We start from the raw sequence: 15674 nt of genomic DNA, 5'->3' as shown, positions 1-15674 counted from the left end.
CTGTGTTCAAATCTACAGAACATTTACTTCTGTGTTCAAATGATCAAATCTACAGGACATTCCTCTCTGTGATCAAATATACATAACAGTTCTCTCTGTGATCAAATCTACAGGACATTTACTTCTGTGTTCAAATGATCAAATATACATAACATTTCTCTCTGTGATCAAATCTACAGGACATTTGCTTTGATCAAATCTACAGGACATTTGCTTTGATCAAATCTACAATACTTTTACTTCTGTCAGGGGTAAATAAGTTAAAATAGAATAAAAAATCTTATAACTCATTAAACACAACTAGATGATGCCAAGTGCTGTCTATCTTCTTTAAAAGACATTTTTTTTTCTTTTACAGGAAAAAGAAGACTTTGAGTTTGAGGATAGTGAAATTAGTGTAAAGAAACGTGCGGCATTAACGGACGATGAGGATTTATTAAATGATGAAGCGGGATCTACACCTGAGCCTGAAGTGGAAGGAAGTACACCTGATGATAATAAAGAGACTTCAATAGACCTACCAGGTAAGTCCTCTCAAAGACTCTCCAATCAGGTGTCGCGTTTCAGCAATGTGGCAGGTGTTCACCAGATTGTTTTTGACTTTTTATGTCAAACTCAAAGTAGAGAAAAAAAACGTTTTTCTTTTGTGTATTTGTAAGAAAAGGAATTTCACCCTAAGTGATTACACATTAGATAGAAGACCCTTTGACATAAGTTTACATTTCATGTGATCTGGAACCCGTCATGGTGGAATATTCTCTATCCTCAATATATTTATTGATGGCATAAAGGTATCAATCCGTTAACATGTCTGTTTAGGATCAGTTTTAACTCATTCACCCCTGAAATTTCATAATGAACTATTCCAACCTTTGAATTGGAGAAGTTCAAATGTGTCTTCAGGGGTGAATGAGTTAACTCACCATAATGTATTGAAATTTGTCAAAACTGAGCATGAGAGGCAACCTTTTTTTGAGGAAAAACAGATTTTTTTTAATAATAAAGGTTTGGGTGACATAGAAATGTGTACAATAGGGTCTTATTACTAAAGGTCCAGTTTACACAGGATTTCAGGTTACTCCGGTTTTTGTTTAGTTGCAAGGTGAATTTCTGAAGCAACACATCACAGACCTGCTGTGATTCAGTCACTTAGCTTTCAATATAATGCAACCTTATCATTCCAGATGATTGGATTTCCAGAAATTGTCATTTTGGATAAAAAAATAAATACATTAACTCATTTACCCCAGAAATTTCATAATGAACAACTCCAGCCTTTGAATTGGAAGAGTTCAAATGTGTTTTCAGGGGTGAATGAGTTTATATAAAGCAAACTACCTGGAAGGCAGAAACTACTTTCCTGTCGTAAGAACATATCTGTCTGTCCTTGACCCCTATTCTTGCGGCCTGTAGACACATTTGTTACCTGTTCTTTTTTACAGATGGGACAGTCGCAGGTAAATGATGATAAGTAGAAATAAATTACAGGTGTGATGTTGGAATGTCAGTGATGCAGTTACTTCCCCTTTTGTTGTGGTTGCCAGTTAGACTGGGTTTTCTTTGTCACCAGGTAGATTTATCTCCCGTCCTACCTAGAGAATACACGTTTCTTTCATACAACCACATCTAGCTAGACTCATTGTGATTTTAAGCAAGGTCAGAAACAGAGTTGGAAACCATGTAGATTTACATATGTTTTTAATGACCTTTTTCTTTTTAAATAAAATTTTAAAAATCGGTCAGGATATAAAATGCATCATTCTTAAAGCTAGCAAAGATTGTTATTATGCATGAAACTCAAAAACTTTAAAAGATTTTTTATATAGTTGATAATTTTTTGATTCCAAAATTTTGACATTGTGCATATTGTTTCTGGCTGTAGCTAAATATGTTAACATGTACATCAGAATTCTTGCAGAACTGAGTCTGATGTATGTTTTAGTTGAAGATGAACTGATTTTGTTTGCTTTTATTGGTGAAATATTTATTTTATCACAAGCTACCAAAATAATAGGATCCAGATCCACAACGGGCCTTGCATAATTTGATTTCCATCTGTAGACAAAATGCTGTAATTCTCAATAAATGCAGATTACTGAATTAAACCTAATATGTGCCCCGTCCTTACAAGCACAACCAATCCTTTTTCTGGTCCAAAGGTCCCTATAATTCCTCTACTATAATTTACTCGAATATTGTGTTTGTTTATGGCTATCATGGGAAGGTTCTGTAATCATTCTAATTATACAAGTTGGCTAAGTGGTCAAGACTTGAATTCTATTTTCATGTTAATGTGCAATAAGCATGATCCTGAATTTGGCTATTTAACAACTTTTATTCATACATAACTTACATTGTGCAAGACAACTGTACACATTTGGTGAAACACCTATTTACATTCTGTCAATTTAAAGAGCAATGGCAAGTTAATGAAATCAAGAGTATGTGAATTATGAGTAATCTATGTCAGTAAATGAAAAATAATGTATTCAACCTTTCTAGTATTTATTTGTCTGGTCCCCGTCTTTTGAAAATTGTGTGTGTTCACAGTTTACATCCTACATTTCACCCACTGTTTTTGCAATTGTCTCCCTTTTTACCTGTTAAGGATTTCTCTTTCCTTTCTGGGGATTTGTTTTTGCTGTCACTCCCCAAAGGGCATGACAAATGTAACATCCATACACAATAGGAGAAATAAGAGGAAGTCATGGTAGCATTAAATATGATGTAACATGATGTAGAATACTTCAGGAATTATAAGTAAAATCAGGAAAAATCAAATTACAAATGCTGATAACAATTGTTATTGAACATACTGCATACAGGGAAACCGTTTGCTTGATGATTTTTTTGCCCTATGCTGGTTAAATTCATATTCGCCCAGTGGTAATTTTTCCATTTATATTTGATTTCTATGTTTATTATGATGTTGACTTATATCTTAACGAATGATAAATTTGTCTGGTGAAAAAGTCGAAAGTTAATTGGCGGCAGATACAGTATGGTACCATTGGTAGGATGGAAGAAAGAGAATAATTCCCTACAGTTAAGTATGCCAGAAAATCTCAACCTTCAAGGTGACATTCTTGAAGTAAGCGATGGGTTAGACATTCTAGAATGTGTTCAGATTATTGTTACATTCATGGTAGTTGAAAGTTCGACGTGTCTCCAGTTTACAGGGAGTTTTAAGGGAGGAGTTTCTTTAATACCACACAGTGAAGGTAATAGAGACCTCAGACAGGTTTATGTCTAGAAGTCCCACAAGGTCAAACCCAGTGTTAATGGTATAGTTCTGCCTGTTGTGCACTTGGCTCGGCACACACAAAGATCTGTGTGAGCAATGTCCTGGTGTTACAATACAGTGGCTGACTCCAGAAAGGTGGTTGTCTTGTTGCCTGTAATTTACAATAGATTTATAGGTGTGGGTGGTAACATGTTTGTAGCCTCTGTGGTGCTGAGGGATGGTCCCAGGTCATACTTCCTTATCCCGTACTGTCTTCTCACAGGAAACATGGACGAGACCTACAGCCTTCATCAAATTAATTCATCAAATCTACTTATTATCGGCATATCATGTCACATTTAGAATGTAATTAATTTGTGGTGCATAAAAGGTGAGGAATGAAACAGATTGGTTTACAAAAAAAAAAAATACATACTCACAAACAATTATTACTTTGGCAGAGGTGAACATGGGGATGGAGGGAGGGCACTTACCATTACAGGAATATCACTGTCATTCTTTAGTTTCAGTTAATTCTGGGTGGAAAACAATGTTAGTATCTTAAAACTCTACAGGACAGACTTTGTCATATATGTATCATCTTGCACGACCCATAGAATGTGTGCAGTGCACTGCAGTTAGATCTCTGACATTCACCTCTAGGTCAAAGGTCAAATAAGTGCAGAAGTTTAGTTGAAATTTTGTCTGGTCTGTATATTTTAGGTCAAAGGTCAGATAAGTACAAAGTTTTAATAGATTTTGTTCTGGTCTGTACCCTTTAGATAGTTGAATATGGAATTTGTAGTGTACCTGCATCATTCATTGAAAGTGGGCAGTGTATCGGTTTTAGGTCACCAAGGTGTTGACCTTTACCTCCAGAGGTGAGTGAGAATTTTTTAGTTAAAATTGCTTTATTAACTTTTAAAACATTAAAGATATCTTAATGAAACCCAAAACTTATTTCTGCTACATACACCTTCATGTATGTGAAAGTTCCAATACATGCAAAAATTGTCTGCAAAAGCTTGTCCAGGCTATAGATCTTAAACAGTTGAAGTTTTATGGAGTGTGAATCATAATTTAATTGCAGAAAATGTGCAGTGCACTGTAACCATGGCCTCTTGGTCAAAGGTCAAGTGAGACCAAAACAAAAATGAATAATATATAATAAGGGAATCACAAAAACAAATCTATAGTTAAAAATAGATTATATACTGTAATTAATATTTCATAAACACTGAAGGCCAATAAACCTTGCTGACCCTCCCGCTGTTGTTTAAGCCTGTGTCCAACCAGGCTGTGTAATGATCAGTTTTGTCGACAGTGTTCATTAAACCAATTATCTAATAATAGCTGTACTGGCATCGATAAAAACAAAATCACCCCTGATAAACAGATTAGTTAATAATTTACAACCATTTATAGACCTTGTCACCCAAAGCTGTTCATTAGAGACTTTACACTGAGATCATTACTTGAAAAAATGGTTGCTAATTGACGGCAAAATGGAGTAGTTATGAGAAACTGTTTGCTGAATGAGATATTTTTTGACAGAAAGTTGCTTGAAAGTCATGATAATTGCTGGTATCTCTACCCATGATGTTCTCAGGGAAACTACGGCAGTTGTCTTAAATTTAGGTGAAACAGGAGCAGAAAAATGCACGGCCAGACCGGGGTTCCAACCTGGGACCCTCAGAATTCTAGACTGACGTTCTACAGATTGAGCTACCTGGTTGCCGACGATTGACCCAGTCCAGTTTCGTTACATTCCACCCTCCTTTTTTATAAGTCTTCGCCCCCAAAGACAGCACTATTTACAACCCAGGTTAGTGTATGCCCTTGCCAAGCATACACCAAATGCTTGAAACAATGATTGATCACAAGCACCACTGTAACACCAGGAGCTGAGAAATGGCCAGACCAGGATTCGAACCAGGAACCCTCTAAACTCTAGACGAACGCTCTAACAATTGAGCTACCAGCTGGTCGCTACCTTGGTATTCAACCCTCTTTGCAAAGCGAAAAATCTAGGATTACTATTAACTTCATTAAGATTTAAGACCCTGACTGTGAACAGAATATTACATTAAGATTAAAGACCCTGACTGTGAACAGAATATTACATTAAGATTGAAGACCCTGACTGTGAACAGAATATTACATTAAGATTAAAGATCCTGACTGTGAACAGAATATTACATTAAGGTTAAAGACCCTGACTGTGAACAGAATATTACATTAAGATTAAATACCCTGACTGTGAACAGAATATTACATGAAGATTAAAGACCCTGACTGTGAACAGAATATTACATTAAGATTAAAGACCCTGACTGTGAACAGATTATTACATTAAGATTAAAGATCCTGACTGTGAACAGAATATTACATTAAGATTAAATACCCTGACTGTGAACAGAATATTACATTAAGGTTAAAGACCCTGACTGTAAACAGAATATTACATTAAGATTAAAGACCCTGACTATGAACAGAATATTACATTAAGATTAAAGACCCTGACTGTGAACAGAATATAAATAATAGTGATTTGAATTTAGCTTCTTTTGTCATTCTTGAACAGAACTCACTGAGCTCCACATTTCTGAAGAAGAGTTGCATGAGATGGCTTTCAATGGTTGGAAGGTCAAAGGTCAAGGTCAATGTTAAAGTAAATAAAATATCCATGTGTACATTACTGATCATTTCCTTCAAATTACGGTCTGGTAATATTCAATATTCATTTTGAAATCAAACTTGAGTTGCAGTTAAATATTTGGATTGTGTTGTAGGATTATTTTTGTGTGTAGTTGAGTTTTCCCTTCCAACATGTCTTGCCGGAGTGTTTTGCGAGTGGTGTCAGACTGACACATGTCTACCTCCATTACTCTTGTCCTGATGGCATCCTCAGACACACACAGGCAAAAAACCCTCACCAACAAATCGAGCATACACGAAAAGGTAGACTGGACGGTATCGACTGGACATTATAGCTTCAACTTTGGAAGCTAAAATTTGTTTCAGGAACCAATTTTTCCTGTGCAGTTCAGATTTGTGCATCACAGCTGTTAATAGTCAATAGTACTTAAATTCTTTTAGAAATCTACTAGTCTATGTTGTATAAAACTGCTCCATTAAGATTTGAAATATAGTCTTAAACAAAATTTTATCAGCGTAATGGCGGAGATAAATAAGCAATCTTTCCATCCATGTATGGAAAGAATGTAAACATGTTACGGTATTGAAGAAAACATTAGCTAAAGTACACACCAAACCAGGCGTACATGTGCAAATTTTACAATGAGACTGTGGAGGACATTTCGACTATCTCCACAGCATCTAAAAATATTTAAGAGTTTATGGTAATTTATTTGAGCTAACCTATCACCTGTAAGTAAGGCTTTGCTTGATTGGAGGGAACAATGTTATTGTCATGGTCAAGATCTGGCCGTTCAGATAGACAGACTGTTCTAAGTAGAGTTCCTTTAAAACTTCTTGCTTCCCTTACCTTCTGCTGACTAACTATGTGTTACTTAGTTATACAAAAGTGATTACAGTAATTATCCCTTGCCTTATAATAAGTGACCCATATCTATTGCAGTTCAGTAGAAATGCCACCAAATGCTATTTTATTGTTCTGTTATAAGCCCATCCCCTACATTGATAGAGATGTTATGTGCTGTCTCTCTGGGCTTATTGAATGATAAATATTGTAGGGTACGTATGGCAAAATGCTTTCTTCTTAGGTTCATGGTCTGGACACCGAATCTAAATACCTTTTATTAACTATCATGTATTTGCCTTGTTTCTGTCAAACTTGTATAAATCTATGCAGTGAATCCTCGATATTCCAGCCATCATTGTTGGCAGCAAATATGGATGGATCATGAGTAGGCTGAATTTTGGAAAATGCTTATAGCAAAAGTCCCATTTATCCCCTTGAATACTGCCAAGACAGTGTGACAACTGGATCTTTGGTGCCAGAATCTATTAAGCCAAACTCTTTATGTTTGTAATAATGTCTGTTTCTTAAAAACAACAACGACCAATTTTCTGATATGTTTACTGCTGGTAAGTAATAACCTTTATGCAGGTAATGCTGGTAAATCGTAAATAACAACAATATATATGTACATTACATGTGCATTACATGCTATCCAGTCTTTCTTCTCTCACAAGAAAACGGCTCATTGTCTCAGTAGAGCAGTTGTAAGTATGTGCACCAATGAAATGTATATTGTTGTTCTCCGACGAAGCTTAACAGCTGCGCATGCTGGTACTTGTGTTTTGCAGTAGAACACAACAATGGTGTCAGCTTTCTGCTGGTTTCAGTTGTGACTAATTTCTTTAAACTACCTTTTGATTGGCTGGTATTTTGATAGTTGTATTTTTGGTATGCACTTGCAGACGTTGTGTAAACGATACCAAGAATTCAGTCTTAAAACCAGATGTTTCAAGTCCGACTCCATATGCTATATCCCAAACTGATATTTGTGATACATGTAGAATACTGCTGTATACTATATTCTCTGATAGTTATTTGTTAGTAAAATTTACAACTTGAATTTTGCAGTTAATTGCTTCCATATAGTATGGTAGTTTTCCTGTTGACAGTTAACCCTTTCACCCCTATGTAACTTAAGTAGACTCTACTGTTCATTGATCTGGAATAGTCCATTATGGTATGTAGGGTTGAAAGGGTAAACAAATCAAACTGAGTTAATAGATACTTTGCTGTATAATTAACCATTTTGCTGACTACCATTCCAAGTTAATGATTTTGACCTCAGTTAAAATGGTATCATCTTATAATTTCAGTTTAGAGAAAATTTAAATGCTCTTTGTTGTTGTGTAATTTCACTGTATCACTTGATTGATTTTGTGTCAAGGAAAAAATTGCTGAAGTTTCAAATCAATAATTACTATTCAAAGAAACAGTTTTACCATATAATTTTCTTGTCAAAAACGAAGTCTTATTGAGTCTAAATTTGATTATTCTACAAATGTGTGTAGGCTCTTTTTTGAGCACACTAATAGTGTGTGGGTGTTATTAAGTTTTTCAGACTGTTAAAAGCATTTCTGGTTGACAAGACACGTATTTATTATGGTATGGTGGGCCTATTGAAGCACAGGACACAGCTAATTTTTGACAGTCTGGCAGTTTTGGAGATATAATACATGTCATAATATGGAAACCTTTGGCGGAAACAAGTTTGATGCTTTTTTTGTCATTTAGACTGTGAAAGCTATTTCAGTGTATAATTTATTATAACATAAATATCACGGTAGGGATTTAGTTGAATCAATGGATAACACATGCTTAAGAGTATTATATTTTTTCATTCCTGATAATTTCAAAACAACTTTACATTAGTCATATTGTATGTTAATTTTTGACAGTCTGGCCCCTGGGTTTAGGGGCTGGTAACATCTTACCATAAGGGTTATACTTTTTATTCATGAATTCAACTTTACACATGATGTTTTTTTGCAGGGTTAGTTATAAGGGATAAAGTGGTTAACACAAGTTATATAGTAGACAAGGTTAAATGATAGGGTTATAATATTAACACAATTTCTACATTAGAAAGGAGTAGTTATTAGGGGTTTAGTGGTTACACAAGTTCTATGGTGAACAGGGGTATTTATAAGGGATATAGTGTAACACAGGTTCTATGGTGAACAGGGGTATTTATTAGGGATATAGTGTAACATCAGATCTATTGTATTATGGTAATACAATAGTTATTAGGGGTATGGTGTAACACAAGTTCTATTGTAGACAGGGGTAGTTATAAGGGTATAGTGGTAACACAAGTTCTATAGTTGACATGAGTATTTGTTAGGGGTATAGTGGTAACACAAGTTCTATAGTAGACATGAGTATTTGTTAGGGGTATAGTGGTCATATACAAGTTGTATTGCAGACAGGGGTATAGTTATTAGGGGTATTGTGGTAACACAAGTTCTATTGTTGACAGGGGTAGTTATGGGGGGTATAGTGGTTACACAAGTTCTATGGTGAACAGGGGTATTTATAAGGGATATAGTGTAACACAAGTTCTATGGTGAACAGGGGTATTTATTAGGGATATAGTGTAACATCAGATCTATTGTATTATGGTAATACAATAGTTATTAGTGGTATAGTGTGACACAAGTTCTATTGTAGACAGGGGTAGTTATTAGGGGTATAGTGGTAACACAAGTTCTATTGTAGACAGGGGTAGTTATAAGGGTATAGTGGTAACACAAGTTCTATTGGAGACAGGGGTAGTTATAAGGGTATAGTGGTAACACAAGTTCTATAGTAGACATGAGTATTTGTTAGGGGTATAGTGGTCATATACAAGTTCTATAGTAGACAGGGTTAGTTATTAGGGGTATAGTGGTCACACAAGTTCTATTGGAGACAGGGGTAGTTATGAGGGATATAGTGGTCACACAAGTTCTATGGTAAACAGGGGTAGTTATTAGGGGTATAGTGGTTACACAAGTTGTATTGTAGACAGGGGTATAGTTATTAGGGGTATAGTGGTCATACAAGTTCTATAGTAGACATGAATATTTGTTAGGGGTATAGTGGTAACACAAGTTCTATTATAGACGGGTATTTATTAGGGGTATAGTGGTAACACAAGTTCTATTGTAGACAGGGGTAGTTATTAGGGGTATAGTGGTAATACAAGTTGTATTGTAGACAGGGGTATAGTTATTAGGGGTATAGTGGTAACACAAGTTCTATTGTAGACAGGGGTAGTTATTAAGGATATAGTGGTAACACAAGTTCTTTGGTAAACAGGCTTAGTTATTAGGGGTATAGTGTAATCTGAAGGAATATACAGATGTAGCAACCTACTGGCCATCACTGCCCCTGCAGAGCCATTGAAACCCAACAAAATTGAATTGGAATTAGTCACAAGCTGTGTTATGTCTCTGAGAACCTCTTTGCACCAGTTTCCCCTGGTTTGTCTAGATCTCCCACCACCATCTTTAATGAATCACAACTGACACATAACAGGTTTTCTTTTCTTTCAAAACTCAAAAAAAATCTGGTCATAAGTGAATTATCTTTTATTACACATTTAGTTTAATCTCTCTGATATATGAAACTGGATTCGCTCAATCAGATATCTATATGTAGGCTTGTAGATAAGTGTATAGAAAGCCCATAGAATAGGCAAGAAACTGTGGAAGACATCAAGGAAATACAATTTTGAATAACTTTTGATTGTTAAGGGATAAGTTTCATCTTACACAAAAGAATATCCAAGTTGAAATAGGGTTAAGTTTATCTTCATAGCACATTTAACGCAAAAGAATATCGGTTGAAAATTCATCATATATGCACACATGTTCATATCTTGGAAGCCAAGGATTGTGGAAAATGTTACAATCTTTCAGTCTGTTTTCACCATTATGGCATTGGTAATTACCCAGAGCTGTATGTTTATGTTGTTGTATTTATGCTGTGCCTTTGATTTTCTACCCTATCAAACATTACAGTGCCAGACAGACCATTATCCATACTTGGTAGCCATATTGTATAATGATAAAATCCCTTTGATTTTAATATCATTTGTTGTTCTTATGAAAAAGAATGTTTTCCACTGTTCTGTTATGTCTACAAGTCTGTAGATCAAACCACTTAAATAAATAGATGGTGTAGTTGGAAGAGATTGGCATGGACAATACTGTATTTGCCATAATAGCAACCAGCCTCGACTTTACACTGTGAAAAAAACACAATTCAGCCACCCCGTTGGCCATTTCCTTCGACTCTTACATGCATGGTATCCCATTTTAATTTCTCTGGGAACAAATTTAGGATTTTTATTTTCCAGTGGACAGTGTCAATGCCAATACATTCTTAAAATCTTTTTAAAAAAACTTGATAAGGGAAGAAATCTATTTCTACACATTTTGAAGCAAAAAAGGAAATACATGCAAAAGTTTTTTTTCTATAAAGAAATTATATTACTTTACACCCTTAAATCATCAATTTTACATGCGCTGGGTGCCATGTATGGTAAATACGGTTCCTGGTACAGGAGGTTTCCAATCTAAAGAAAAGTGTACACAATAGTAGTAGCCAAATGTAACCTAGGATACTTCAAGTTGTTTTGGCCATTTGATGACGGTATTATACAGAAATTAAAAAAATTAAGTATGAAAACGATCTGAATGATTAATGATGTTAACTCACTCACCCCTGAAAATTTATAATGAACTATTCCAACCTTTGAATTCGAAGAGTTCAAATGTGTCTTCAGGGGTGAATGAGTTAATTTAATGACACAAAAAGCAACATCCTACGTAGGACCTAAAACATGTATGGTTCCTGTTTGTGGTGTGGGGAATTACATGTGCATTTCAGGTGCAAGGCGTGTCCGTGTGAGCATTACATCACCAGCAGGTTACCACATGGTGTGGTAGGCATGTGCTGCTGTCTTTATTACAGCCGTTGTTGTTTATGTTTGGTGTGCCAGAGAACAGGTCCGGCGTCTACATTTACTCCTGTCCTATATCTGGCCAGTATCATAAAACGTCAACGTTAAGTACTCTGTAGGTGTGTGTCATTGAGTACGTCAGAAACATAATCTGTTGTGAAAGCCTTGATAATATACTGTACACGACCAAGTACCAAGCCTGACAATGTATTAATGTTTGACACCCTGGTTACATAAAATAGTTTTACAACAGTTTTTATATGTTCTTTTGTTTCTTCATTCGTGTTTCAAACTTTCCACCCATCCATCTACCTGTCCAGCCAACTAGAATGTTACTGCTGGAAATCAGCTTGTTTTGTAGTTGCTACTTCAAATGACTCAATTTTGTTTGTTTATAATCATTTCTTGTCTAAAGAAGCAGAGAAAATATAAATGAAAGTTTAAACTTAAGTAGTTTAACCCTTTCACCACTGTAGACCATAATGGACTCCCCCAGATCAATGCACGGTAGAGTCTACTAAAGTTACATAGGGGTGAAAGGGTTAAGAATGTGTGTAGATACAGTTTGCCTTTGTTCAACAGGGTGTTTGTTATGTCTGCAGACTTTCTGTATGTATATACATTTAACTTATTCACCCCTGAAGACACATTTGAACCCTTCCAATTCAAAGGTTGAAATAGTTCATTATGAAATTTCAGGGTTGAATGAGTTAATTACATACACTGTTATTGCTACAATAATGATTATCTGATTTGATGATTGAATGTAAAATAAAACATCACATTTCCCTCATGTATGTCATCTTCCCTCATGTATGTCATGTTTCCCTCATGTATGTCATGTTTCCCTCATTTGCACGAACTGTTTCTTTCATGATCATTTTTCTGTAATACATGTTTATGTTTCCCTCCTACATGATCATATTTCCCTCGCACTCAATCACATATCCCTCATAGGGTCAAATTTTAGTCATTGATAAACTGTTGATGTTGGTTTTAAATGGTTGTTTTTGTCATGAATAGTTATATGACAGACAGAGATATGTATGATTTTAGCTCTGCTTAATGATGTTCTTCCAGTACTTCACTCTACGGGCAACATGATTAGCTCATTAGCTCATTTCCCCCTTAAGACACATTTGAACTCTTCCAATTCAGCGATCGGAATAGTTCATTACGAAATTTCAGGTGTGAATGAGTTAGTCTCATTTCCATCATACAAGGGCAATAAATGTACAGAACTCTGAAGTTAAATCCTATATTACAAATGTATTGTTTGATTTACAGAATACTACCGGGTGTCTATAAACTTTACCGACCTGACCTATGAAACTGCGCTGGAATTCAGTAGCAATGAGGCCTTCACCACACTTGCTGACCCCATCTCTCAAGCCATTGAGAACCTGTTCAGGAACGTGGACGGAGATCAGTATGCTGTTATCATCAAATTTAGGTAACTATGGTTACACAAATTATACATTGACAGTCTAGCTGTTGTATTTTATGTATTGTGAAATCTGTCTATATCATAACAGATGACATTTCTGAAAAATACCAGTACTTTTCCCCCAAAAAAGGATACTTGGATGTTGAAATACATAAGTAGCTTGGTAAGCCTATCTATAGCATAGTGGTTATATATTGCAATGTGAACAAAATCCAAGACTTTATTCTTGAAAACCATAATTATTGATGAGGGAACTTTATAAATTAAAATGGCCTAAAGCAGTGTATCATAAGAATACTGAAAAAAGGCCATTGCACTATCAACGTTTGATCCTGCAGGTCTGATCAAGGTTTAGCACCTAAAAAGATGATTCCATGTTTGACCAATCCAATTCGATTGCAAGCATTACAAAGTATAAGTATAATATAATTATTGTGGAAAATGATTACCCTGGACATAATCGTGAATTAGTTCCATCTTTTTTTTGTTATATCTTCCCTTTGATTAGAGGTGGAGTAGCAGTCACTTTGCTTGTTCATCAGTGCATGTGTCCGTCAATACCTTTTCTAGTGTTTATTATGACCACTAAGTGGGTCATGTAACAGGTCTGAAATATTAAAGGTCAAGGTTAGGGCAAAGGGTCAAAGGTCAAGTCATGGTAATGATTTTCTGGATCAAATGTTTTTCAATGAAACTCCAAAGATTTGTTGTTAAAGACCAGATGTTTGTCACTCAAAATGTTCATGTCTGAACCCCATAAAGATCAATGTCAGGTCAAGGGGTCAAATGTCAAATAATTGTTAGGAATGTCCAGACAATTACTTCTAAATTAACAATAAACATCCTTTTCTTATGAAACTTGAGAGATATGTTTTTCATGACCAGGTGGTAGAAACTATCTATGTATGTGTCTTTGATGGGACTGTATCTGGAAAGGCTAAAGTCAAAATGTGGTGAAAAAGTGGGGTGGGAACATATACCTTTAGGAGCCTTTGGTCACTTTCTTTTGATTATGGCTAAAACTTTGTTAAAAAACCCTGAAGATAAAAATTGAAACTGATTGTAAAAAGGTATAAAACCACAGGAGACAGACTGTACTGGGTAGTGAAGTGGTCTTCAGCAAGTTAAAAGCACTCAAACAAACAAACAAACAAGCTGTAGGCCCAGAGAAAATCTCTCCATGAGGATAACACAGACAGTCACAGAATGCCACAAGTTTTGGAAGTTAAATATTTAGTCATACCAAAGTAATAACCCGGCTATAAAACCATCACACTAGGGCTCTTCATACTGAATGAGATCTGCTGATGTGTGTGAATTTCAAACCTTTTTATTGGCATTTAGACATACCACAGAGACAGGCTAGAGCTCTCTTACTCCCAGCTCGGGCAGAGCTCAGGGCTGGCTTAGGGAGGAAGACAGGGACTACGTGTTGTTATTCGAAAACATTTTTTTTTTTAAAAATTAAATACCACCAAAATCTAGTTATAGCAGCACATATAATGATTTTGAGGCTGTAAAATACTCAAATGTGAATGATTCTCAATTCAATACATCTAAATATTTCTTGAGATATCAGCAAAGAAATACCTTTGTTTCAATTTAGAAAACAGATTTATCACTATCTTCAACCGTTGTATGTATAAATCTGGGTTAAGGAAGAGCTTTACTCGTATTTGACTGACCATTGGAAGTGATCTCTGATCCCATTTAACCCCTTTACCGCTATTTAACTTTAGTAGACTCTACCATGCATTGATTGGGATGAGTCCATAAAGGTCATCAGTGGTGAGAGGGTTAAAACTTCTACTGAAATGCCTCTGATGATATCACTGCATTTGAAGATATCCTTCAAGAATCTTACTGAAAGTATCTGTTCTTTTCAAAGTTTTGTGTAAAAAAGCAAATTACTTAGTTGCTAATTTGTTAATGATTTAAGAGTTCCTTCAGCATACCGAGATAGATTTGAATCTGGAATTCAGAAATAAAGTCAGCATTTTGTTTTAAGTTTCTGTTAATATTGAAAAACTGTAGGATGGCCATATTTGGGCGTATACGTGTAAATGGTACTAAATGTTGTGTTTCTACCTTCAATACCTAATTATAAGAATCATTGTATGAGCTATGCAGGCAGGTATCGTAACAACCAAGTGTGAAACTGGCCAAAATTCACGTGTATTTTTACGGCAGGTTGATGGTCATATTTAAATCTTGTCTTAAAGGCGAATTGCACAACGAACAAGGTCCAGGCCATAGTTTTTTTACATTTCCATGCAGGATTACAATACTTAAAACATGAAGTGTGTTGTACACTAAAACTAGGTCACGGTGACCTATATTTTCAAGACAATTAGTTATCAAGGGAAATAACATGGCTTTGTTTTCAAAAATTAGTTTGCAATATTTACCAACTGTTTAAAATAAATCTGCTATACTGTGACTGTACAATAAGCATTGTTTCTCTTTGTGCGTGGCTGTTGAACAGCGGCTAGTCTAACATCAAGGATCAGTGACTTCATTATAAACCTCTGTGGTCAAAGACCTGTGGCTGTTT

The 15674-nt window shown here is 35.4% G+C and overlaps 1 protein-coding gene across 8 annotated transcripts in view; it reads left to right on the top strand.

The window, feature by feature from the left end:
• LOC110462776 (basement membrane-specific heparan sulfate proteoglycan core protein-like) overlaps window positions 1-15674 on the top strand; it is a 182914-nt gene that overhangs the window by 34322 nt on the left and 132918 nt on the right. For 7 of the 8 annotated variants that reach the window (XM_021516938.1, XM_021516937.1, XM_021516933.1 and 4 more), the window contains exons 2-4: window positions 359-524; window positions 1443-1457; window positions 12961-13126. In XM_021516938.1, coding sequence (XP_021372613.1) covers window positions 359-524; window positions 1443-1457; window positions 12961-13126 — 347 coding nt within the window. The remainder of the gene's footprint in view (window positions 1-358; window positions 525-1442; window positions 1458-12960; window positions 13127-15674) is intronic. The other variant, XM_021516932.1, reaches the window with a different exon arrangement.

The sequence above is a fragment of the Mizuhopecten yessoensis genome, unplaced genomic scaffold (genome assembly GCF_002113885.1).
Source record: "Mizuhopecten yessoensis strain PY_sf001 unplaced genomic scaffold, ASM211388v2 scaffold10829, whole genome shotgun sequence".
NCBI classification, from domain to species: Eukaryota; Metazoa; Mollusca; class Bivalvia; order Pectinida; family Pectinidae; genus Mizuhopecten; species Mizuhopecten yessoensis.
This window is presented reverse-complemented; position numbering and strand designations above follow the sequence as displayed.